This window comes from Odocoileus virginianus, chromosome 15 (genome assembly GCF_023699985.2).
Source record: "Odocoileus virginianus isolate 20LAN1187 ecotype Illinois chromosome 15, Ovbor_1.2, whole genome shotgun sequence".
Taxonomy (NCBI): Eukaryota; Metazoa; Chordata; class Mammalia; order Artiodactyla; family Cervidae; genus Odocoileus; species Odocoileus virginianus.
The window spans coordinates 19583167-19609279 of record NC_069688.1 but is presented as its reverse complement, the minus strand read 5'-3'; the positions used below and the strand labels follow the sequence as shown (position 1 = coordinate 19609279).

Below are 26113 nucleotides of genomic sequence, written 5' to 3'. Positions count from 1 at the left end.
GCCGGGGCTGGTGGACCCCGGGCGGGGGTCTCTGCGGGCGCCACGGCTCGTGGACGGGAGACCAGCAGACCTGGGGCACCCGGGCACCACGGGACCGCAGTGGGGAGGGCTGGGGGCGGGGCCGTAGGGCGCGCGCGCGAAGCTCTGCCGCATAGCCCGCCCACTTTCACGACAGCCGGCGAAGCTGTGCAGCCCGGCGGGCCTGTAGCCCAGCTGGTCGCTGTCGATTGGTGACGCCTGCTCGGCGCGCGCGCCGCTCGATTGGCTCTGCCTGCGGGGGAGGAGCACCGCCGCCGCCGCCGCTGCCGCCGCCGCCGCGGGCTCGCTGGGTGAGGAAGCGCCTGGGCCCGGCCTGCAGAGGCGCCTCGCAGACGCCTGGGCTCGCCCGCCGCCGGCCAGCTTCAAGCACTTCCCGTCCCACACGGCCGGGCGCGGGGCAGGCCCGCCGGAGCCATGGAGGACGAGGTGATCCGCATTGCCAAGAAGATGGACAAGATGGTGCAGAAGAAGAACGCGGTGAGCGCGTCGGGCGGCGCGGGCCGGAGCGAGGTCGGGCGGCGGGCGGGGACCGGACGCGGGAGCCCGGCGGCCTGACGGGGCTCGCGGCCCGCGCCGCCCGCCCTCCCTGCGCGACGCCGGCGAGGCCTCGTCCTGGGGCAGGGGCCCTCGAGGGAGTCCTGGCCCGCGTCCTGGGGAGAAGGTCCCGGGGGAGGGGTCCTGGCCCGCGTCCTTGGTACGGGAGACCTGGGGGGCGAGTCCTGTCTATCGTCGCGGGGAGGGGGTCCCAGGGCGGGAGTCCTAACCCGCGTCCTTGGGATAGGGTCTTGGGAACGGTGTCCTGTCCCGCATCGCGGGGAGGGGGCCCTGGATGGGGGGTCCTGGGGAGGTGTCTTGTCCGCGTTTCTGGGGACGGGTCCCGGGGCGGGAGTCCTATCCCGCGTTCTTGGGAGAGGGTTCCGATGGAGTGGAGTGTCCTGTCCTACATCCTGGGGAGGAGGTCCTGGGACGGGAGTCCTAACCCTCGTCCTTGGGAGGGGGTCTTGGGAGCGGTGTCTTGTCCCGCATCGCGGGGAGGGAGCCCTGGAGAGAGGGGTCTTGGGGAGGTGTCTTGTCCCGCATCCTGAGGAGGGGTCCCGAGGCGGGAGTCCTATCCCGCGTTCTTGGGAGAGGGTTCTGGTGGAGTGGGATGTCCTGTCCTAAATCCTGGGGAGGGAGTCACGGGACGGGAGTCCTATCCCACGTCCTTGAGAGGGGTCTTGGGAGGGGTGTCCTGTACCGCTTCGCGGGGAGGGGGCTCTAGGGTGGGGTCCTGGGGATCCTGGGGGGTGTCCTGTCCCACGTCCCGGGAAACGGGTCCCGGGGCGGGAGTCCTATCCCGCGTTCTTGGGAGAGGGTTTTGGTAGCGGGGGGGTGTCCTGTCCCACATCCTGGGCAGAGGGTTTCGGGGTTGGGGGGCTCCACCCGCGGCTGAGGGCCCGCTCTGAGCGTCGAGGCCCCTGGGGCCGGTGCAGCTGGGTGAACTTGATCGAGGCGTTCTCACTATAAACTTGATGGTGGCCGAGCCTCGCTGGCTTAGCCCAAGAGTACAGACAGCCCTCGCCGTTTGAAAGAATCCGTTCTCTTTTTCCGGGCTCATTGGCTAAAAACGAGAGAACTTCAAAAGCGGTTTGTGATCTGCTTTAGACACGAAGCTGATAAAGCAAAACGTGAAATTGCCGGATCATTTTTTTTTTTTAAGAGCTAAACATGTCCTCTATTAACTCAACTGTCCTCCATGTTTGTTTAGCAATTAAAAAGGTAAACGATGCCGGTGTGTTTGGCAAGCTGCTAAACTTTTTTTTAAAAAGTGTATCTCCTTAGGCAGTAGAGTGCAGAAGGGCTAAGGCACACACCGTGACGAGTGTGCGCTGCTGGGTGGGTTTGCCTCTCTGGGCGCTTTACTGTTGATGCCAGCAACGTTTTCTGTCACTGATAACGTGTTTATGTGGACGTGTGCTCTTGTGGTTTGTATGAGATGTCCCAGTTTCTGCATTTCTGTCCACCTGCCTGTGCCACTTTGAATCCCTTGCTTCAGAGCTGTCTGTTGTCCAGTCGCTCAGTCGTGTCCGCTCTTTGCGATCCCATGGACTTCAGCAGGCCCGGCTTCCCTGTCCTTCACTGCAAAGCTTTCTTTTTTCAGCTAAACTAAATTCTCAGACTAACTGAAGAGAGGAAAGGGGTGCTCTGGTTTTACAGCACTTAGAGAAAGCACTTTACAAAGCATCTATGCAGTGGCATTTTGGGACTCCAGACACAGCTGTGCTGCATCCATTTTACAGAGTAAGAAACCAAGTCAGGCCAAGTAGTTCGCCATCTTCCATGAAGTGTACACTGTGGATTGAGCCAGGAGCTGAGTGTTCTGCTGGACTGCATGCCAGAGCAGGAAGCAACCTTAAACACCGAATTCTTCAGGCTTCAAACTTAGTCTCTTCCTCTTTTCCTTTCACAGGTGCATTGCCTAGCATGTGATTTCATAGACTGTTAATCTGCATTTGCAATTTTGGACTTTTAAAGTATTTCCTGTTTGTTTTCTGTTCTAGACAGTTGCCTTTGCTGTTTGTTTTTTCTATTGGTACAGGCCATTCATTGCTCGGTGCAAGTGATGAATTCTGGATATTTCATTGGCTGGACATTTCTGTTATTTTGCTTAAACTGGCAAGTTTTTTTCTCTGCCTAGGGAACGCTAGACTCCCACAATAGAAGCGTAACCTAGGGGAAAAGGCTGTTAGTTGGATAATTTTTTTCTCTAACTTGGGCTGTGTAGTGTATCCTTTAATCATCTAGTGATGCTTGTGTTTGTTTCCTTTCCTTGTAATAGATGTTTCCTAAAAATGAGGACTTTCCTAGTGAGCAGGTATTGAGAAGACCAGTTGCTTATCTGCAGTTCTCAAATTATAAAGACATAATGTGTCAATAGGAGAATGAGAAGTACCACAAATAAGCCTCAAGTCTCATTTTTCTTCTCAAATCTTCTATTTTTCTAGTAGTACAAAACTTAACCAATAAAACCTTGCCCCCGCCCCCGCCAGAGAAAGGTAAAATTGACTGGCTCTTTTACTTTTTTCCTTCTCTCTTTTCCTGTCTGTGTTACAGAAATTCAGATAGGCAAATGAAATAGAGAAAGGGAAACAGTCTAAATGACTCTCCCTCCAGGCCCAGCAGCAGCCCATGAAGGCTTTTTAAGTTGTTCAGTAATTTAACAGAAGCTGTTCTGGGGAATTGGAGGATTATGATAGATTTGTTTCTCTTTATGATAGGTTTGTTTCTCTTTTTCGTGTGTGTGTGGCTTCCAGATTTTCTCTACAAGCTATTTATTATACTGTTTTTATACTATGAAAAGGTGAACTTTGCTGGAAAAATAATAGTTGTCCTCTGAATTGAAGTTTAAGTGCCGTTGTTAGTGCTTTACTATTCCAGTAAAAATCATAGGTGTCACTTTTAAGTAATAATAAAAACTGCTTCCATTTATTGAGCTATTACTCTGAGCTAGGAATTCTTCTCAGTACCTACCTTATCTGATTTATTCCTCAGACAGTTTACTGAGCTAAGTCTTAATCTCTATTCTAAAAATGAGGAAATTGGGCTTCCCTGTCAGTTCAGTGGCTAAGATTCCATGAGTTTGATCCCTTTTGGGGATCTAAGATCCTACAACTGTGGTGTTGGAGAAGACTCTTGAGAGTCCCTTGGACTGCAAGGAGATCCAACCAGTCCATCTTAAAGGAGATCAGTCCTGGGTGTTCATTGGAAGGACTGATGTTGAAGCTGAAACCAATACTTTGGCCACCTGATGTGAAGAGCTGACTCATTGGAAAAGACCCTGATGCTGGGAAAGATTGAGGGTAGGAGAAGGGGACGACAGAGGATGAGATGGTTGGATGGCATTATTGACTTGATGGACATGGGTTTGGGTAGACTCCGGGAGTTGGTGATGGACAGGGAGGCCTGGTGTGCTGCGGTTCATGGGGTTGCAAAGAGTCGGACACGACTGAAGAACTGAACTGAACTGAAGATCCTACATGCATGCAGTGCAGCCAAAAAATAAATAAAAATATATTTTAAAAAAATAAAAATGAGGGAATGAAGGATTTAGGCGCTTGAGTGAATTCTCAAGTCTAATAGCTACAGAGTGGCCAAATGAAGGTGTGAATCTGAATCTGTTTTATGTCAAAGCCAGTACCACTCTGTTCAAGCATCTACCACTACAAACATCTCTCTAGAAGATCTGGGTCATGAACCTTGTCTGGGTACATTGGGTAACCAGGATGTTTGCTGTTGTGGGGCAGACAGGTTTCTCTGAACATCCCCACAATATCCTGACCCTGGTGCTGCCCAGAATGTTGCCCCGTGTGTGCACTTAATCTTAAATAGGGCACGCTTTGAGGCCATGATGAATCACATGAATTAGTTCCAAATTTTCAGATATTAGCAATTTTTTACATAGATTTTTTTTTCTTGCCATTTTGACTTAATGTCAGTAAGCAAGTCTGTCTCCTAATCTTGGTTCAAATTCTGACTATTCTGAACTTTAGCTGTTAGAGTCTAAAATGCTTTTTGGTAGTAAATTGGATACAATTTAGTAAAGATTAGATGAATATAAAACTCTTGGCAGTGCCTAGGATATGAAGGACCAATGTTGAAGCTGAAACTGTAGTATTTTGGCCACCTGATGCGAAGAGCTGACTCATTGGAAAAGACCCTGATGCTGGGAAAAATTGAAGGTGGGAGAAGAAGGGGACGACAGAGGATAAGATGGTTGGATGGCATCACCGACTCAATGGCTATGAGTTTGGGTAAACTCCAGGAGTTGGTGATGGACAGGGAGGCCCGGCATGGTGCAGTCCATGGGGTCTCAAAGAATCGGACATGACTGAGTGACTGAACTGAACTGAAAAAAATCTTCTGGTTTATCTTTGTAAAGGATTTGTAACACTAGACTTAGAGGAATCAAGTGAGAACCTAGAATTTTCAAGTTCATGGACACATTTAATGAGTGATGTTGAGATTTGTTTATTTTTTTTCTTCACTGAAGGCTCAGGACTGAGTAGAATTAAATTTCAAAGAGAGAAACTGAAATTAGATGTTAGAATTTCCTAGGTGCAGGGATACCTGAAATAAGTACATTTCTAAGTCTTAATCTTACCTGGGCTAGAAAAAAAAAAACAACTCTGGTTTCAATATCAGGGTTGGATTAATTAGCATAAATCAGAATTTAGAATGACTACAGCATCTTTTATAACAGCTTTATGTGGCTGTACGATACAGTTCACCCTTTAAAGTATACAGTTCAGTGGTTTTTAATATATTCTCAGATTTGTACAGCTATCACCACTATCTAATTTTAAAACATTTTCATCACTACAGATGAAAACTATCCATTAAATAGCCCCTTACATAGTCACCATATCTCCCCCCAACCACTAATCTACGTTCTTTCTCTCTTGATTTGCTTATTCTGAACATTTCCTGTAAATGGAATCATTTAATAAGTGGCCTTTGATTTCTTTGGCTTGGTGTTTTCCAAGTTCGTCTTTGTAACAGCATGTCAATATTATGTTCTATTGTGTTGTTGAGTAGCATCCCTTTATTCTCATGGAATTACCACATTTTGTTTATTTACTCATAGTTTGATGGGCATTTGGTCATTTTCCACTTTTTTACTATTATTAATAATCTAAGAGCATTCTTGATCAAGTCTTGGTGTGGACATATATTTTAATTTCTGTCGAGTGTGTGCATTTCTGTAGGAGTAGAACTGCCAGGTCATCTGATGACTGTATCTATCTAACCTTTGCAGGAACTGCTAGACGGTTTTCCAAAGTTGTACTATTCTGCATTCTCACCAGTAGCGTGAGGGTTCAAATTTCACCTCATCTTCATCAGTACTTGTTATTACAGCTTTTTAATTACAGCCTTCGTAGTGAGTATGAAGTGGTATCTCATTGTGGTGATTTGCATTTTTCTGATGACTAATGATGAACATTTTTCAGTACTTGATGCCCTTGCATATTGGAGAAATGTCTGTTCAGATTCTTTGCCCATTTTTTTAATTGAGTGCCTGTATTACTAAGTTGTGAGAGTTCTTTATATTCTGAACACTAGACCCTTATCAGAGATAGGGTTTGCATATATTGTCTCTCATTTTGTGGGCTGTTGTTTCACTCTCTTGATAGTGTCTTCTGAAAGATAAAAACTTTTGTTTTTCTGGCTGCTCTGTGTGACTTGCAGGATCTTAATTCCCCAACCAAGGACTGAACCCAGGCCACTCCATGAAAGCACTGAATCTTAACCACTGAACCACCAGGGAATCCCCCAAAGCTTTAAATTTTTATAAAGTTGAATTTATGTATAAATTTTGTATCTTGCCAACCATCTCTTATATGTCAGGCACTCTAATGTGATACTTTTTATGTGTTATATTACCTCATTTGATCATCTTAACTAAAGTTTAGTGTAATATGCTCATCTACACATGAAGAAGCTGAAGCTTGAAAAAGCAAAGTGACATGCCCAAGATCTGGTAACAGAGCCTGGATTTTAATCTAGATCTGCCATAGACATGTGTGTCCTTTGTGTTCTGTGTTGCTCCTTCCCTCTTCTTGAACAGAAGGCTGTTTGGATCCTGTACAGTCTTGTATGTACTGGGTTCTCATCATGGTTTATAAAGCACTTCTCTCTGATGACAGGTAGGAGTACCAAGGCTGTAATAAAGTAGTCTGTAGCTGTTTATCTTTTAGCCAGTACTGTGAACTAAATTTGACTCTGGAAATTGAGGCAGACTCTTTCTTTCTCTTGCATCATTGTCTGTAGGAGATGCTGCAATCGAATAGACTTGACCTTTAGAGGCAGGTGATGATTAGGGACTGGTTAGTAGTGCTGTTGCTGGAGCTCACACAGAGCACAACTGCCCCAAGGGTGGGGCTACAGAATGGACAGAGCAGTGACGGAAGGCCAGGAAACTGGGCTCCTGTCCCTTTGCAGTACCCATCAGTGTCGCCTCAGGCAAATTACTTACCTTCTCTGAATTCAGGGTTTTGGTTTTTTTTTTCTTGTTTAATTGAGGGTTTGAAGTGGAGGCTCAAAGATTTCTGCTTATTTTTGGATTTCCTGAGGTCAGAAAGAGTTTCTCTTTTGCCCATTGCTGTGTCCTCAGCACAGCAGAGAGCTTGGCATGTGGTGTAAATGGGTGTTTGTTAAGGGGCAGTGTGTCATTTGACAGAATGGGGTAAATCTCACTTTTTCTGGTTAGTATTCATGTGACCTTGTGCAAGCTTCTTAACTTTTCTGGGCTTTAATTTCCTCGTCTGTAAAATGGGGATAATAGGATTCCTGCTTCCATAGGATTCATTGTAAAGATGAAATGAGATACTATATGCTGTGCTTGGCACACAGTAACCCTCAAAAAAGTTTAATTTTCTCATCTGTAAAATAGGGATAATAGGATTCCTACTTCCATAGGGTTCCTTGTAAAGATGAAATGAGATACTGTATGCAGTGCTTGACACATGGTAACCCTCAAAAAAGTTTTTGTCACTGAATTAACATATGATCAAAAAAAAAAAATATGATCATCTCTTTGTTGCCCTTTTCACCCATCCAGATCGTCATATTAATAGTTGCTTATTTCCTAAAGAACCTTGATTGAACTACTCATCTTATTTGATTGGAACACACTGTAATTCTGAGAAATTTATTCCATAAGTGTTAAACCTTTCCTTCCTTCCATAGCCTATATCTCTAACCCCAGTCTCATCAAAGAGATCCGAGTGAAAAAGGAGAGTGTGATGAAATTAATGCAAATCTGTTGCTTCCTTCTGCTTGAAAAACACCCTAGACCTTAAGCCACATTGCTGATGTGTTAGAAGAATCAACTTTATATGCAACCCAGCTTTATGTAAACCTAAGGAGACCCTGCTTTTTAAGGGACTCTTAATTGTGATTATCTTCACTTTTAATTGATCCTAGGTCAGAAATTGTTCAAAAAGACCACAGAGACATGAATAGAAGAAAAATATCTACGGTAGATAAGGATACAGGCAAACAGTCTCATAATCAAAATCTTCAGAGTCTTTAACGTATTTGAGAATTACAAATTTTTCAGTTTTATAAAGGTATTGGTGTAGTACAAACATCATATGACGATACATATTTCATAGTATCGTCAGTGAGAACTGGGCAGTTCCCGGTAATCAGACATTGGCATTTCTATAGTGAAATGTAACATTCACACATTAAGTAGGATAAATAGAACTAAATAGCTCTGTACATCTGTTGAGATTAGCTGTTACTGCCAAGTGAGTTTATTGAAAATTTATGGGAAATCTTTTGGTTTTTAAAGGATTTTGGTTTGGGGATTTGCAGATAGAGGATTGAAGACACTTGCTCACAAAAATGGCATGCATATAAAAATCTTGATTAACAGTAAATTTAAAGTCAGTGTTTTATTTTTTAACAACTCTAATGTTTTTCTATTTTTAGTTGCCTCTAAATAAAAAGAAATTATAGAATTTATGGTCAGGAGGAATCTCTTAAGAGGGGGATCCTTAAAAATCCTTTATAATGACTTGTTTCATAATTCCTATTGAACTTGTTTTTAGCTAGGAGGTTCTGGGTTAAATTAAAAGGATGTGTCTGTTGCCAGAAGAAAAGTTAATACTGTTTTATTCTCCAGGGTCACATCTGTCAACTTTAAATGGAAGAATTATCTGGCTAGAAACCTTGGCTTGATTTTAGACTTAAGAAATACAGTGATACCATGAGGTTCCATGCTTGTTCCGTGCTCTGGGCTTTCTGTTTTCCTGGGTGTGCTGTGTTTCACTAGTTTGTGGAGTGCCTAATTTTCATATTTTAACATTTCAGAAAGCAGAATGAGTTACATGTCTTGCTGGCTGGATGGCTGTTGAGGTGTACTTTCACAGACAGAACATCCAGCCCAGCATCGACATTGCGGAGCAGGTGTCAGTGACTTGGAAGGAAATCTGAGAGTAGTGGGGTGCTCTTGGCCCCCCGAGAAGCCAGTGGGAGAAGAGCAGTGGGGTAAAGGCAGCAGGCTCACACATCCAGAGCCCACCCTGGTGCCTGCAAAGAGCTGATGGCTCAGAGCTCTTTTATGGATTCTTTTGTGAAATGTTGTGTTACTAGTGTTTTGACACAGCTTTTTGTGGGCTAAAATCAGATATTATTGAATCTGAGTCAATAGGTAATCATAAGTGTTAGACTCTGCAAAATAGTTGTAGAACCACCACCTTAGCCAGTTTTGATTATATTTTTCTATATGTAAAAGGTAATATGACAAAAATTCCAAGTCTAAAGTAACTGCAAAGGTAAAAAGAAGTGAAAAGAAAAGTTTATGATAGTTTTAATAGTTTTTTTTATTAGTGGTATGTAGAATGATGATCTGTCCAAATATAGTATATTAAGTCACTGTTAGACTAAATGAAATATGATTGATTAAGTTAAATGTATTAGATGAGTTGAACTGAAGTGTGGTTGGTTGAATGAGTATCACGTTGGAACGTTGACCCCAAGCTGTAGGTGGCACTGTTGCTTCTCATGTAATTCCAGCCCCCTTAGCATCAGTGTTAAGTCTCATCCTCATCAGCTGCATGGGAGCCTTTGATTCTAGATGGGAATCAGAGCCCTGGCAGAAGATGGGCCTGCGAGCTTAACAGAGACCTCACTTCTGGATTTCCTTTCAGAATTTGCTTCTTACCATGCAAGAACCAGGTAGACAGCAGTGTCCTTGAGTCTGAGCTGTGAGGTGCAGAGGCATGATGAGAATTCTAGAGAAGCGGTGCCCCCACCACCACCACTCTCCCACTCCTGCTTCCATAGCTAGTTGCCCTGCATGGAAGTCTGGGGGTATTGTACCACTACAGTGAGAAACATTGCATATTTCTAGTTGGGACACATAAACAAATACTACTGAAAGTAAACTTTCACAAGACAACACATAGCTGCTGGTTAACAACCCAGTAAATGGATTTTATGATCCTCTAGTGAGTTGCAGCCTGTTTGGAAAGAACTTTCTCTTTTTTTCCTTTTTCATCTATGTGTCTATATCTCTATATACCATTCTCCTCACATGAATAAATGACTCTCTGTGAATTGTGGATAGGAAAATATACTTTTAAATCTCTGGTTAGTCTTTACTTTCCTCTCTGGAGAATTTAGTTTGAAATTATTTTATTTTATAGGCTGGAGCATTGGATTTACTGAAGGAGCTTAAGAATATTCCCATGACCCTGGAACTATTACAGGTAAGTGCTAACATATGTCATAATTTTTGACTAGGTAATTGTCATAAAATACTGAAACATCTTCAATACCAATATAAGTTTTTTGTATTTTCCTCTTATAGTGTAAAACATTATTAACTTGCTTTTGTTTTTTTAAAAGATGGTAACATAAATTAGTAATCTACTGAGTAGTAGTATTTGTTTAGGTGTCCTCTTTATAAGGTGCAGCACGTGATGTACATCATAGTAAAATGTTGCCTGCTTCTGCATTCAAGTGCATGCCCCACCAGCTAAGAAGGCAGTGCTTTAGAGAAGTTCTAAAGCATTCTAAAGTTCTAACAGTTTTTCTTCACTGAAAAAAGTTCTTAGAATGTACTATCTTCTACAAGAAAGAAACTACTTTCTGTGGGGAAAACATCCCCCAAATGCTGATCTCAAACCGCCTTGGGGTTTTAGGGTGATGAGTCCCCTGTGTGTGTCTGCTGTGGAAACTTCCTCCGCCGTGCTCCACTCTCCGAGAGACAACACAGGGCAGTCCAGTCAGACACATATTCTAGATTCTTCAACAGCTGCCCCAAATCTCTTTGTTGAGTGCATTGAGTAATTTAAAAGGAAATCTTAAGGATCCATTTATTTCTCAGCTTTAAAGTTTATAGCAGGGGCTCCCTTAACTCTCACGAACAGTTCCTTTTGTTATTTTATTTCTTCCATAACCATATTTTGAGAGATTGTCTACTGACAACCTGAATTTACTAATTAAGTCACCATTTTTTATTTATCATCCATAATTGACCATCAGAACCTTTATGTTCTCTGAGCACAGTTTGAAGACAGTTGATGTGTGGAAAAAGAGCATGGATTTTGAGGTGACAGACTTGGATTAAAATCCCAGTTTTGCCATTTAGTAATGGTGTGATGCTGGGCAGGTTATTTATTGACACTTCCAGTCTCTTCATCTTTAAAAATAGGGATGATGATCTCGATTTTAAAGGATCTTGGGAAGGCTGATGAATATGGGTGCTCCCAGCACGACCCTGAGCATATATATCACCACAAGTTAAGTTGTCTGTATTCTGTGAAGTCCATTTTTAGTATCTGTGATTATGTGCTGGTGTTTAACCTTGTGTGGATGGTAGTATTTGTTTAGGTGTCCTCTTTATAAGGTGCAGCACGTGATGTGCATAGTAATTTGTGCAGGAGAATGTGAAGAAGCAAAGTGGGCGTGTGTGTGGGCCGTGGTTGCATCTGCCTGCCTTGCGTACACACACAGACGCTCTGTGTTCTGTTCTCTTGTGAGAGAGGCTGATTTCATTTTACTAGTTGACCAGCCTCACTTAAGTAGCGAGTTAGCATGCCAGCAGATCTCGGTGGTGAGACCCTTGATGTGTGTGTCTTAAGTCTGCAGTCTACTGCTAAAAGAATTCACACAGTTGATGTTTTTTCTGTTCTAAAATGAAGCGGCATTTGGAAAACAAGAAAATCAAACAATGAATTGCTTGAAATAAAATTGCTTGTGTACATTTTTCTTGTCATTGCCTTGCAGTCCACAAGAATTGGAATGTCAGTGAATGCTATTCGCAAGCAGAGCACAGATGAAGAAGTTACATCTTTAGCAAAGTCCCTCATCAAATCCTGGAAAAAGTTATTAGGTATCTTCCCTTGCATATCTTTATGATATGGTTTATTCAAACATTGAGTTGTTGAATTTTTTTTTCTTTTAATGAATATAGGTGTTTTGAAATCAGTACTTTATAATCTGGGAGGGGGCTTTAGTCTGACCTCCTTGAGGGATCTGCTTTTCAAGCTAGTCAGATTTAACTTTCTTGTTTTTTTAATATTTACAACTAGATTGCCTCTTTTTTTTTGGCCACTTTATTTTTTAATTGAAGGATAATTGCTTTACAGAATTTTGTTGCTTTCTGTCATACATCAATAAGAATCAGCCATCAGTAGACCCGTGTCCCCTCCCTCCCCATCCCACCCTTCTAGATTGTCACAGAGCCCCTGTCTGAGTTCCCTGAGTCATACAGTAAATTCCCGTTGGTTGTCTATGTTACATTTGGTGTGTAAGTTTCCCCTGTTATTCCGTCCATGCATCTCCCCTCCCTTCTCCCCTGGATTGCCTCTTTAAGAAGACAATTTTTCCTCAAGGGGAAGGTGTCCCACTTTTTGAAAAAAACTATTTCTAACTTAGAGAAAATTTTCAAAAATAATAAAAATAATTCACGTGTCATTTTTCTAGGGCATTCATCTTTAGTATTTGCCGTGTTTCTTTTGTCATAGTCTCTCTCCTCTTTTTCTCTTTATGTATATCCTGATGCATACACTTTATTTTTTCCAAATTATTTGAGAATAGGTGGATTTCTCTTCTTCATTTACTCTTTAAAACTTAAGTGTGTGTTTTACGTAATCCTAATAGAGGAAATTCAGGAAATTTAACATTGGTACAGTTACCTTAATCTGCAGTGCACATTGGTTCCAGTTTTGTCAGTTGTCCCAGTAATTACTTTTCCAGCTTTTTTCTCATCCTTAAGCTTTTTATGTCTTTTAGGACATTGACTTCTGAAGAACACATGCCCCCCTCCTCCCCTCCCTCTCTTGTTGTGTGGGGGGGTTTTTTGTGTGTTTTTGGCCTGCGCAGTGCATGTTGCAGGCTCTTGGTTCCCCAACCAGAGACTGGATCTGGGCCCACTGCAGTGAAGGTGTTGAGTCCTAACCACTGGACCGCCGTGTTCCCTATTTGGGCTGTATCTGGCATTTTCTCATGATTCGATCCGGTTGTGTGTTCGCAGTTGGGCTACCGCACATGTGTGTTGTATCCTTCTGGGGTGCGGTGTACAGAGATAGGACGGTGTTATTTCTGAGACCCAGCCAAGATGTACACTGCATCACTGATGATTTCTCCTCATGTCTAATAGGAGATCTGTGGGAATCACTTTAGGACCCTGAAACTATGGTGCTGCTCCCTGTCAGACCTTCCCCCACCCCCATTTGATATCCCCCCAATTATTGCCCAAACCATTCTTTCCGGTGACAGTTGCAAAATTATGATTTTCTAGTTTTTCTACTTTTTGAGTTTTCACACATCATCATTCTATAAGAACCCTCATCTTGCCCCCCAGTACTTTTTCTGTTTTGAGTGTGGATGCACAGATTCCTGTTCTGTATAATGGATTATATAGTCCACTCCTGCTCATATTTGTTTTGATATTCACACTGTCCCAGCTGTGACCACTGGGCACCCCTCAAACTTGCTTCTGTGTCTCTTTGACAAGCTCCTTGCTTTTTTGTTGTTGTTTTTTAACCTCTTTCCTGCTTTCTGGCACCACGCAACGTGCTGGGCGTATCTATCCCAGCCCTGGAACTAGCCATCTCCTGAGCAGTTACCAGCCTCATGTGGAGGAGAAAATAAAAAAAGTGAAGCTTTTAAAACTTCATAGATAGCAGCAGTAATAATAAAAAGCTTATTACATATAAGAACTTGGAAACCAGTAACCAAAAATCGTAAAGCCTTTGAAATTTAGAAAGTTTAGCCTTAAGAAAACTAATGAAATATATGACCCTGTATTAGATTCCAAACCAGAAAGGACTGCCGTTTAGGTTGTTAGCTAGATTTCTGGGATCTTTCCTACTGCTTCTGGGTAGCACAGCTCTGAAACTTAAGACACACCATGCGTGGGCCTGTATTAGTGCACTTGGTCCTGCCGGCTGTCCCGCGTGCTCGGGGCTGCTGTGACCCCACGTGTGCTGAGACAGTCGAGGGGCTGCTGTGACCCCACATGTGCTGAGACAGTCGAGGGGCTGCTGTAACCCCACGTGTGCTGAGACAGTCGAGGGGCTGCTGTAACCCCCACGTGTGCTGAGACAGTCGAGGGGCTGCTGTGACCCCACGTGTGCTGAGACAGTCGAGGGGCTGCTGTAACCCCACATGTGCTGAGACAGTCGAGGGGCTGCTGTAACCCCACATGTGCTGAGACAGTCGAGGGGCTGCTGTAACCCCACGTGTGCTGAGACAGTCGAGGGGCTGCTGTAACCCCCACGTGTGCTGAGACAGTCGAGGGGCTGCTGTAACCCCCACGTGTGCTGAGACAGTCGAGGGGCTGCTGTAACCCCACGTGTGCTGAGACAGTCGAGGGGCTGCTGTAACCCCACATGTGTGCTGAGACAGTCGAGGGGCTGCTGTAACCCCACATGTGTGCTGAGACAGTCGAGGGGCTGCTGTAACCCCCACGTGTGCTGAGACAATCGAGGGGCTGCTGTAACCCCACGTGTGCTGAGACAGTCGAGGGGCTGCTGTAACCCCCACGTGTGCTGAGACAGTCGAGGGGCTGCTGTAACCCCACGTGTGCTGAGACAGTCGAGGGGCTGCTGTAACCCCACATGTGTGCTGAGACAGTCGAGGGGCTGCTGTAACCCCACGTGTGCTGAGACAGTCGAGGGGCTGCTGTAACCCCACATGTGTGCTGAGACAGTCGAGGGGCTGCTGTAACCCCACGTGTGCTGAGACAGTCGAGGGGCTGCTGTAACCCCACGTGTGCTGAGACAGTCGAGGGGCTGCTGTAACCCCCATGTGCTGAGACAGTCGAGGGGCTGCTGTAACCCCACGTGTGCTGAGACAGTCGAGGGGCTGCTGTAACCCCCATGTGTGCTGAGACAGTCGAGGGGCTGCTGTAACCCCCACGTGTGCTGAGACAGTCGAGGGGCTGCTGTAACCCCCATGTGTGCTGAGACAGTCGAGGGGCTGCTGTAACCCCCATGTGCTGAGACAGTTGAGGGGCTGCTGTAACCCCCATGTGTGCTGAGACAGTCGAGGGGCTGCTGTAACCCCACGTGTGCTGAGACAGTCGAGGGGCTGCTGTAACCCTGTGTGCTGAGACAGTCGAGGGGCTGCTGTAACCCCCACGTGTGCTGAGACAGTCGAGGGGCTGCTGTAACCCCACGTGTGCTGAGACAGTCGAGGGGCTGCTGTAACCCCCATGTGCTGAGACAGTTGAGGGGCTGCTGTAACCCCCATGTGTGCTGAGACAGTCGAGGGGCTGCTGTAACCCTGTGTGCTGAGACAGTCGAGGGGCTGCTGTAACCCCCACGTGTGCTGAGACAGTCGAGGGGCTGCTGTAACCCCACGTGTGCTGAGACAGTCGAGGGGCTGCTGTGACCCCACGTGTGCTGAGACAGTCGAGGGGCTGCTGTAACCCCCATGTGCTGAGACAGTTGAGGGGCTGCTGTGACCCCACGTGTGCTGAGACAGTCGAGGGGCTGCTGTAACCCCCATGTGCTGAGACAGTTGAGGGGCTGCTGTAACCCCCATGTGTGCTGAGACAGTCGAGGGGCTGCTGTAACCCCGTGTGCTGAGACAGTCGAGGGGCTGCTGTAACCCCCACGTGTGCTGAGACAGTCAAGGCACTGAGAGATCAGGTGCCTTGTTTGTGTGCAGTAGGAGGGGTGCTGCAGAGACGGCAATGGTACCCCACTCCAGTCCTCTTGCCTGGAAAATCCCATGGGCAGAGGAGCCTGGTGGGCTGCAGTCCATGGGGTCGCAAAGAGTCGGACACGACTGAGTGACTTCACTTTGACTTTTGACTTTCATGCATTGGAGAAGGAAATGGCAACCCACTCCAGTGTTCTTGCCTGGAGAATCTCAAGGACGGGGAAGCCTGGTGGCCTGCCGTCTATGGGGTCACACAGAGTTGGACACGACTGAGGCGACTTAGCAGCAACAGCAGAAGGGGTGCTGAGTGGCCAAGCTAGGGTATGATCTGAGCCCTCTGAGCCGGGCTCTGCTGCGTGGCTCACCACCCTCTGCTCAGGTTGGAGTGTTTTTACGACCGTTCCTGCCTCTTACTGCCCTGCCTTCTCAGAGGGCCACCCTAGTGTATAGTGCACCATGGCAGGGTTACTGCTCCCCCAGCATTACTGGACCTTGTTAGGCGGTACTGCCTGATTGTATGACCTGTCCCTGGTGGCTCAGATGGTGAAGAATCTGCCTGCAGTGTGGGAGACCTGGGCTTGATCCCAGGGTCAGGAAGATCCCTTGGAGAAGGAAACAGCAACCCTCTCCAGTATTCTTGCTTGGAGGATCCCATGGACAGAGGAGCCTGGTGGGCTATACAGTCCATGGGGATGCAGAGAATCGGACACAATGCATCGTGTCACCTTTCTGAAGAACCCCCCTGTTGCTGTGGGAACATATCTTGATTCTTGCTCTGTTCTGAAATGTCATCGCTGATCCGTGCTTTCTTCTTCATGATACCATAGCATCTTCAGGCCTTCCAGAGAATCATAGAGTAAAAGGGGCAATACAGTTAGTCTCTGAGAACTGACATGTGTCATGAGGACTGGATTCCCATGATAGTTCTGGAGTTGTGGTTGGGACCGTCCTCTGTCAGTCAGTCCCTTCCAGAGTGGCCTGTTAGTGTCGTCTGGGGACACTCGAACCCCCTTCTCCGCCAGAAGCTGAATGGAGTGTTCAAGTGGGAGCTTAGAGCTGCCTGGGCGGTCCTGCCTCAAGGGTGAATGTTCTTCCATGTTCTGTAGAGAGGGCAGTGGAGAGGTGAGTTATTCATGCAGCTCTGGGACTCGCGTGTGGATCAAAAGGTAGACCAAACAGGGGTAGTTCACGCAATGGGTCCAAATATTTCTGAACCCAGCTTCAAAGCTGTTTTGGTTGATATAAACGTGAATGTTTCTTTCCAGTGCTAAACTGTTGCCTTCGCCCAACCTATTTTATGTACTTTATTTTTCCGTGTCTGATTACTCACTTCCTTAAGTCTTAAAGCTTATGCTTTATTAGTATTAATAACCTGTATTAGTTTTCAGATTATTTAAGATAGAGGAGATGCTGAGTAGGCGTAACTAATAATCCTGAACTATAGTCTATGAAAATCTTCTTTATTTACTATCTCTGAAATATTTATTTGTATTTTGAGTACCACCTCAAATTTTTTTACTTCATGAAAAATTGTCAAACGACATTGTTATATATACTTCACACTTAAATTTTTTTATGTGCAGTGTTTTTTCCATGTACATTTGCTAATAGAATAGCTTGCATAAACTTCATTTACTTGTTAAAAGCTTAGGATTTTATTGGGTTTTTTTTTTTTGCTTGCATAAATAGCTTGATAACATGCAGTAGTCCTGTTTTTTGTTTCGTTTTAACAAGTGCTGAAACTTAGGAATTTCATAAATTTTCAGATGGACCATCAACAGATAAAGACTCTGAAGAAAAGAAAAAAGATACTGCAGTTACGTCACAGAATAGCCCTGAAGCAAGAGAGGAAAGGTATTTCACTTCACAGAAGCTTGTGTGTTTTGGGAGACAGGGGTCACGGAGGCTTCAGGAAACACAGGACTGACCTCAGAAGGCCTGCAGAGTTGCTGCCGGGCCCATGCAGGCTGTGTGTGGATGTCGGCTGGGTTTACGGGTGAGGGCAAGGGGCTACCTGCCAGCAGAGAGCAGCAGGTGACGTCCGTGGAGTGAAAGGCAGGATTAGTTCGGCAGAACTAATTGGCAGAGATCTTTACTGTGGCAAAAATTAACTGAAACCAGTCAGAAAATATTTCAGTAAGAATCTAACACAGGAAGTTAATCAGGAGTGGTTGAAGTGATTAAGTCGACTGGAAAAGTTATTAAATTGTCCCAATGGTATTGATGTTTTTAGGGAGAAATTAAGAGATGTTTGTATTTTCACGACTACTTCTGACTACATGTGGTTTTTATCCTGAAGCGGTGTCTCATGTATAAACCTCACTGGTTGTCTGATTGGAGCAGGGTTTGCCAGCATTTTTCTCTCTGGTTTTGGTTGAGAGTGATCATAGCCTATGTGCCCTCCCCTCACCCCCTCTGCTTGTAACTGAGATCCTGTCTTTTCATGTGCTGTATTGAGCTGTAATGTGTGTTTTCTGTATTAAAGATATTGTTTAATGTTTAAAAGGAGAATCAAGGTTAAAAAAATAAGACTTGTCTCATCTTTACTAAAGTTTTAACTTCTTTTTAATCTATATACAGGCAGGTGTTTTGTTTTTTTGTTTTCCATTTAAGAGTCACCGGAATACTATTTCATTTATTTAGGCCCAGAATTATTGTTTTTAGAAAGTAGTGGTAATGATACTCACTTTAAGAGAGTTTTCCTGACTTCTTTTTCTGTGTGTCTGTGTGTGTATATTCTAGCAGCTCTAGTGGCAACTTGAGCAGCAGAAAGGACGAGACCAATGCCCGGGACACGTATGTCTCATCTTTTCCTCGGGCGCCGAGCACTTCTGATTCTGTGCGGTTAAAGTGCAGGGAGATGCTCGCTGCTGCTCTACGAACGGGAGGTAAGTGTCATCGCTCAGTCCTTTGACCAAGGCCGCCGCTGCCCTGCCCACCTCATGTCATCCTCCGGGTGGAATCCCGATGGTTGCTGCCCCCCCACCACCCAGCCCAGGGAGAGGGTATTGCGACGGGCGCTACTGAGAGCAGAAAGGCGCAGGCATCCAGGGCTCTGCTTATTACATGTGATTCTCAGAAACAATAGGTTCCTCCTTCTGGTGAATGTTCCCCTGAGTCACAGTTATTTAAACTCTTTTTCACAATCCTTTTTCTCCTCACATTTAGTCTGAAAACTCAGTATCCCTCCCTCATATTGAGAGTTAATGATACTGTATTATTGTCCTGTTGTTAAATGTTACTATGACATATAATAAGTTTTATATTCATAGTTTCGTTTCCTCCTTTTTTTAAATGGGAAAGAGATCTTGGTTTATATATGGGAGCTTTAACTTGTAGTTATCCATTCCTATGTAAAATTTTGGCTTTAAAGTTTCATATATAGGAATATGTATTTATTGTCTACTAAAAATTCATCCTTTTCTGTTATACTGAACCTTGGTTAGTATGACCTGTTTCTCTTCTTACTCTGCCTTTTCTTTACTCTGATTCCTTTACTATCTTTTTATATATGTTTTCTTGTTTCTTCCTAGTTTCTTTTTGTTTCCTTCTGTCACTTTGAACATTTGCCTAGTAGTCTTCTGAATCTGTCCATATATGTGATTGACAGATGAAATGAATGGTTTCTTTGCATGGAAGCCTGAGGCGGGAAGGAGACAAGACAGTTTTTTGCATAAGTTTCTCTGCTCTCTGTGGGAGCAGCCAGAATTTCTGGAGTTGTGCAATGAGGGGTTGCCTGCTGGATTCATGACTCCCCGACTCCTGAGGGATAAGGCATAATCCATGCAGGAGCCCTGTGGACACGAGGTGAATCCAGAGGAGGAGCCGAAGGGGTCATAAAGAAGACCAGGTTCTAAGGAAACTATACTGAAAGGATTCTTTGTACAGGGCAAGTGGGATTGAAGAGATAGGAATACAGTTTGATTGGCTCTGTACTGAAGTTTTCTTTTAATATGTTGTAATCATTCATTCATGATACTTCTCTGTGTCTGTGTTTAGATGACTACATCGCCATTGGAGCTGACGAGGAAGAGTTGGGTTCTCAGATCGAGGAAGATATCCTTTGCATGTATATTCATAATGGTGTCAGGAATCCACTAGATTATTTTTTCCTCCTGTAAAGAGTAGAAAATCTTATTCTACAGTTTCTGTCTTGATTGTTTTGGTGGGAAAGGGGAAGGCTGTCTGTGACATGTTGTTCTTGTTTTTCTGTTATGCAAAAGTAAGACACATAATAGTGATAGTGTTTTTATTTTTCCACCTTGCAAATTGAGACTGTAACTTCTCATGGACACGTGCTAGCAAGTGTAAAGTGGGGTCTCACCTTGTGGAGGGGCACCCTCAGCAAAGCATAGGAATCACCTGAGCTCATCGTCCTGTGCGTTCACACTGGGTGCCTCAGAAAGAGCTCTGGTCGGGTAGAGGGAGTCTTACACATGGGTCCGGGGAGCAGGGACCGTTTGGTGACAGATGACAGTGTACCACGGGCCTGTCCTGGCTGAGGGGTGGCTGCCCTAGGGCTGGGCCCCTGTTGGAGCCTGTCCCATTGAGAAAAACTACCTGCTAACCTGGCTTCTTGCTGAGCTGGAAGGAGATGAACCTCCAGGCCACTGCAAACTGTCTTCTCTCAGGAGGTCCTCAAAGGAGCTGTGTGGTCTTTTTGAGGCTTTTAGGATCCTTGGCAGAATGCAGATTTGGACCAGGGAAAGCATGTACAAGTTCAAGCTCTTTTCCTAAAGTTTTCTCACTCAGATTGAATACCTGAGTTACATTTTTAAACCCTTTTAATCTGTGTCACTTGGCATTAAACATTGAGAAAGTATTGCTCATTCATAGCATAAAATCACATAGCATACAATCACTATTTTTTGCCAGGTACTGATCAGGAAATCAGGCAGAAATAGTGCCTTGTTAATTTAATCTGAATTGGAAATACTGCTTAGAAATTTCAGAAATTCTTATCGTGGCAGAATAGGAAAAAAATGATCTTAGGACCTTTATAATTTAACCTTTTTCTTTAACGGCCTAGTACCTATCTATCAAGAAATAAGGAATACAGACATGAAATACAAAAATAGAGTACGAAGTAGGATATCAAATCTTAAGGATGCCAAAAATCCAAATTTAAGGAAAAACGTGCTGTGTGGGAACATTCCTCCTGACTTGTTTGCTAGAATGACAGCAGAGGTGAGTGTATTTGAATAGAACGTTTCTGTGATGGTATTCCATGATGTCAAGTGTAAAGTCTGTTTAAATTATGAAGTACTGTATAAATACTACATATGTAATAACTATCCTAATATACTTTTATACACAGTATATACAGTGTACTAGACAAGAACTTAAGGTGATTGAATCTATTAGCATCAGTACTTTGTCCCTTTCATAACTGTACCATGATCTTTGAGTGGTTACCTTATTAAATTATTGTCAAAAAATAAAAATGTTATTTATTATAGATTCATGTATAATCAGAATTAAATCTCTAATTGCAAACAGACTTTGTAACCTCTAAGCTCTTTTCTTGGTTAAATATTATAAGATTGTCTACATCTTATTGACTGTCCTTATATTTATTTAGAAAGTGATGCAGAAAATGAAATTCATTGTTTGCTGTTTTTAAGTGTAGCTGTTCATAGATATAAGCTGAAGTGTGTCTACAGTCTCACTGTCTTACTGAGCATCCAAGTAAATTTATCTTTCTATATAATAAAAACTTATATTTTTAAGATTCATTTTTTAAAACCTCATTAGAATAATTGTAAACTTTCACAAAGTACAGAGCATAGTGTAATGAAGTCCTATCTACCCATCACCTAATCTTCAAGTATATTAAGTAATTTGTCACTTGTTTATCATCTATCCCTTCTTTGTTTTCTTTCTTTTCCCCTGAATTATTTTCAAGCAAATTCCAGACATTATATCTTTCCACCTCTCTATCCTTGAGAGAAATCTCTAAAAATCTGACATTCTTCTCATGTAGCTACACTGTCATCACTGCATCCAGCAAGTCTAATGATGATTCCTTGGTGTATCCGATATCTGGTTTATAGTCCTTGTATGTTCCTGGTTGCGCATTTGCTTTGTATCAGGATCCGAAGTCTAGATGTCATCTTAAGCTTGGTCTCTTAAGACTGTATGAGCATAGTTAAGTCTCCTTTTCCAGCCCCCTTTTCTTCCATGACATTGACCTATTGAAGAAACTGGGTTATCTCTTGTGTATCTCACACTGAATTGCCCGTTTCTTCCTCATTATGCTAATTTTTCTGTCTCGATTCTTTTCTGTGAACTGGAAGCTAGTTTTGTAGGCTTAGATTACGTATAGGTTAACTTTCCCTGCACAAATGCTTCATCAGTGGTCCTTCTTACTTCATACTGCATCACCTCAGGAGACACGTATCTTGTTCTCTTCGGATGTGGAAATTTATCAGGGATTTGTACGGACAGTCTCATCCCTTCTCTGTGAGGTTCTCCACTGGCCTTTCATCTGCGTGTTCACCCTCTGATGATCCTTGCCTGAACTGGTGTTGCCATTAGGAGTTGCAAAACAGAGATTTCTAGAATTCTGAAAGTCCTTTCACCTTCCTTAGCTAGACTTCTTTGATAAAGGAGCACTTGCCCTGAGTTTAAGGCTATTGGTTAGGATAGGAAAGGCAGGTGAGTGTGTAATTCTTCCCTTTGGTTAACAGTTGTCAGAAGGAGTGGTTGGCACCCCACTAACCGCCAATGGGGGCTTTTGTTGCCATTTTGCATGTGTGTGTTCTCTACTTTTTTGAGTGTTGTCACAGACTTGTGACTTTATTTATCCAGTGGGATTGGTCTTTTCAATGATTTATCATGATGGCTGAAGAAATTATCCTCTGTCTGGTCAGTGGAGCTCTGTCACGTAGCCCTTCTGTCCAGTGATGCACTCACAGTGGTCAGGCAGCTCCCCCGCTTCCTGGCATAAGGAGATACCCTGCCTGTCTTGTGCATTTCTTGACTCAAAACTGGAACCAGACGTTCCTCTGAGGGCCCTGGTTCCTTTTCTGGAAGAGGAGGTGGGTGCAGTAGTAGACCGTGGTCTGGATACGCTCATCACCGTAGGATTGCATTAAATGCAGTTTTCACATATAGACTTCAGAGTGTTTGGGAAAAATGTAAGATTAAGCAAACTGATGAGTCCTTTGAGGAAAAATATGTTTCACTTTCAAAACTTTAAAAGTTGATTTTAATCCTATTACTGTTAAACTGTTGGAGCATAAACAGCATTCTGCATGTGTATAGAAGGTGCCTGTAACTGGGTGGTATTGCTGTCCTTGTGACAGGAGATGGCTAGTGATGAGCTCAAAGAGATGCGGAAAAACTTGACCAAAGAAGCTATCAGAGAGCATCAGATGGCCAAGACGGGCGGGACCCAGACGGACTTGTTCACGTGCGGCAAGTGTAAGAAGAAGAACTGCACCTACACACAGGTGTGTGGCTATTATAGGCTCACTCAGGCTAGAGGCTTACAGCTCCTGTTTCAAGACAAATACCAACTTACTTTCAGTTAGCTGGATTTGTTAGTATTATGAATGTATCCTTATACTTGAGATCTCTCTCAAAACATATCAAGAGAACTTTGTGTTTCTAGTTACGGTCTTATATTAGAGCAGATGTCAAGTTCCTCAGTCACAGCAGATGGGTATTTAAGGCTCTTGTGGCTGTCTGACTTTTAGAAAGGTTTTGGCAGTTTTTGTCAGAATGAAGTATTTGTAATTTTTATGTTTTTGCGAATTTATAAGAAAACTGAGAGTTCTTTTAATTAGCATTTCTGTGCTTCTTAGCTATGATGAAAATTTTTCATATTTGTAAGCCATTTATTAGTAGTATAATGTGTGAGTTTAGATGATTTTCCCACTTCTCTGGGATAAAGATGAGAAGACAAGGACTTTTGTTTGGAAATGTGTGTTCTTTCCTTATTATTTCTCTAATTTATTAATAGCTTGTTTTGGACTGTTACACATTTTATTGTGCTACCATTGTAGTTCATGTAGGATATTCTAGTTTAGGTTGGATTTTCTGTAGTATTGTGAAAAGCAGTGTTTTTCACCCAACTTTGCCATAGGTACAAACGCGGAGTGCTGATGAACCCATGACAACGTTTGTCGTCTGCAACGAGTGTGGAAACCGGTGGAAGGTGGGGTGCCCCGCGGGTTTCCTGCTCACCCGCTCTGTGGGGTGGTTTCTCCTTGGGGTGGTTACCCCGGCCCTTCTCTGGGGGCTGTGCCGTGTGTCCCATGCTCACACTGCCCCATGCTGGGGAGGCCAAGGCTGGCGTCTGCCGTGGATCACACTGGTGCTCTGCTAGAACCAGAACCGTGACTCTGCACGCCGCCTGCCGCCTGGTCTTGGCGCAGGAGTCACAGGGCTGGATCTTAGAGGCGCAGCTCCTGTGTCCCTCCAGGTGCTCCCATGGTCGTTCTTCCAGAACACCTGCACCTGTGCATGATTGTCTCTGTACTTTGTTTCTGGAAAAACTATTCTACCTCGTTGAAATCCAGCCCACTGGTTTTAGTCTTTATTCTAGGAAATCCAGATGAGCACCGCCATGATCTGGTAGGCTCACAAAGCCTATTTTGTGTTGCCTGTGTTCTCCTAAATTAGCCCCACACAGGCAACTTATGTTACATGAATGATTCATTCTTCAGTGATTTCTGTGAGCCACAGAAACATCACACCTAAAACAGAAGTGGGGACACTAGGAGCGTGTGACTGGGGGCTCCCATGGGAGGAAGGTGGGCTTTGGAGCCAGACATGCTTTGGGCTCCTTTGCCCCTTACTGTTGCTGAACTGTAATATTCTCACAGACAAATATAAATAAGACCCACATTACAGGTCATGCTGAGTAGTAGAAATGATAAATTTTAAAATGCCTTTGGTCATTGTTGATGCTCCAAAAATGCTTTTGATTTATGATTAGTTTTGTGTGTGTGTGAAAATTCTACAAGCTTCTTTTCAAATTATTCTTACCTTAGACTTTTCCTTACTTTGAAACAATCACAGAGGTGAAAGCATTTCCTGAGATCAGAAGTGAACAAAAAAGACAGTGGGAGGAGGGCTCTAGCAGTGTTCCAGGTGTTAATCTCTGTTACACATAGAGATTCTGTTCTTGGGCCTGGAGGTATGGTGCTGACAGTGTCTTCATGGCTTGAAGCAGTGTCTCCTGTCCAGAGCTGGCAGCTTCTTTAACTGGTCTACAGGAGGGATGTTCATGCTGTTCAATCCTGTTGGGCAAACCTGGTTTTTCCAGCACTCTCCTGGATCTGTTTAGCATCATGAGGAGGAAGACTGGGTATATCACAGTTTGTGTTGAATACAGGCAGTTTGCTGCAAAGTGCTGACATAGTTCCTGTTGGATTTAAGAAAATTCAGTGTAATGTAGAAAGCTGATGCCTATGGTGGCTTACTCTGGAAGTTCAAATTTGTAATTAATTTTTTTAACCTAAGAATTATGGAGAGAGTGCTTAATAAGAAAATATTTTATACTATTTCTTTATGTATGCTTATCTGTTCTAAGTTGGAAGAGTCAAACACAATATAGGTGACTGTTCATGTCTGGAAAATACAGCATATTTTTCAAAAATGCTTCTTTCTTTAGCAGTGTCATGTTGTATGCTATGTTGAACAGGGCAAGGAGGTACACCCCATTGTCTGTATTTAAAGGTCTCACAAAATATTTCTTCTTTTTTGACAGTTCTGTTGAGTTGGAAGCATTGGCAAAACATCTGGACCATTAAGAAGATGGATTTTGTAATTAGCTTTAAGACTAGGTCAACTAGCTAGTTTTCCTGCAAATCAGATTTTTAAAGTAACTTGCCTCCCTTGGGTTAGTCTCTGGTTTTGACATAGTGTCCCTTCCTTAAACGCCTTCTGTAGTTTCAGGTCAGTAGGGAGACCACATAATGGTATCTGTTTCAAAACTTTTTTTTTTCAGTTTTATAAGTTGATATTAAACTTTTGGCAGTTAATTTTTACCTTTTTTTTTCTTCTTAAAAGAAAATGTGTAACAACTTTTTTACAATATGAAACATACACAGTAGAATGTTACTCTTCTCAGTAAACACACAAGTGGAAATTACATTTTTTTTCCTATATTGGCATGTACCTACAAATAGTAAAAGAGGATAAGAGGCAGTGTAATTATAAGTTTATCAGACATGGTGTGTATTCAAGTAATACTTGACCAGCTTATCTAAATTGTATATAATATTTGAACTAGCATATGAAATTGATTTTAATTATTCTGTTCACAAGTCTGGGATAATTAGATATTATTTTTGCATTTGTAACTAACTGTGATCCTCATTTCTTGTAATTTCTTGTACAGGTGTATTACTTGTTCTTAATAGATTTTGGCTTTTGGAAATATGACTTGACTTTGTTGAAA

At 43.5% G+C, this 26113-nt stretch overlaps 1 protein-coding gene across 2 annotated transcripts; it reads left to right on the top strand.

Moving 5' to 3' along the window:
• The first annotated feature begins 278 nt into the window (after positions 1–278).
• TCEA1 (transcription elongation factor A1) lies at positions 279–26113 on the top strand. 2 transcript variants are annotated; one of them, XM_020906705.2, is made up of 10 exons: positions 279–516; positions 10233–10295; positions 11818–11923; positions 17469–17556; positions 18448–18590; positions 19702–19758; positions 20735–20889; positions 23010–23156; positions 23792–23863; positions 25421–26113. In XM_020906705.2, the coding sequence occupies exons 1-10, from the start codon at positions 454–456 to the stop codon at positions 25427–25429; spliced, it is 903 nt and encodes a 300-aa protein (XP_020762364.2). In that variant the 5' UTR covers positions 279–453; the 3' UTR covers positions 25430–26113. The 2 variants fall into 2 exon arrangements, with proteins under 2 accessions (XP_020762364.2, XP_020762363.2); XM_020906704.2 differs by having other exon boundaries at positions 280–516; positions 18445–18590.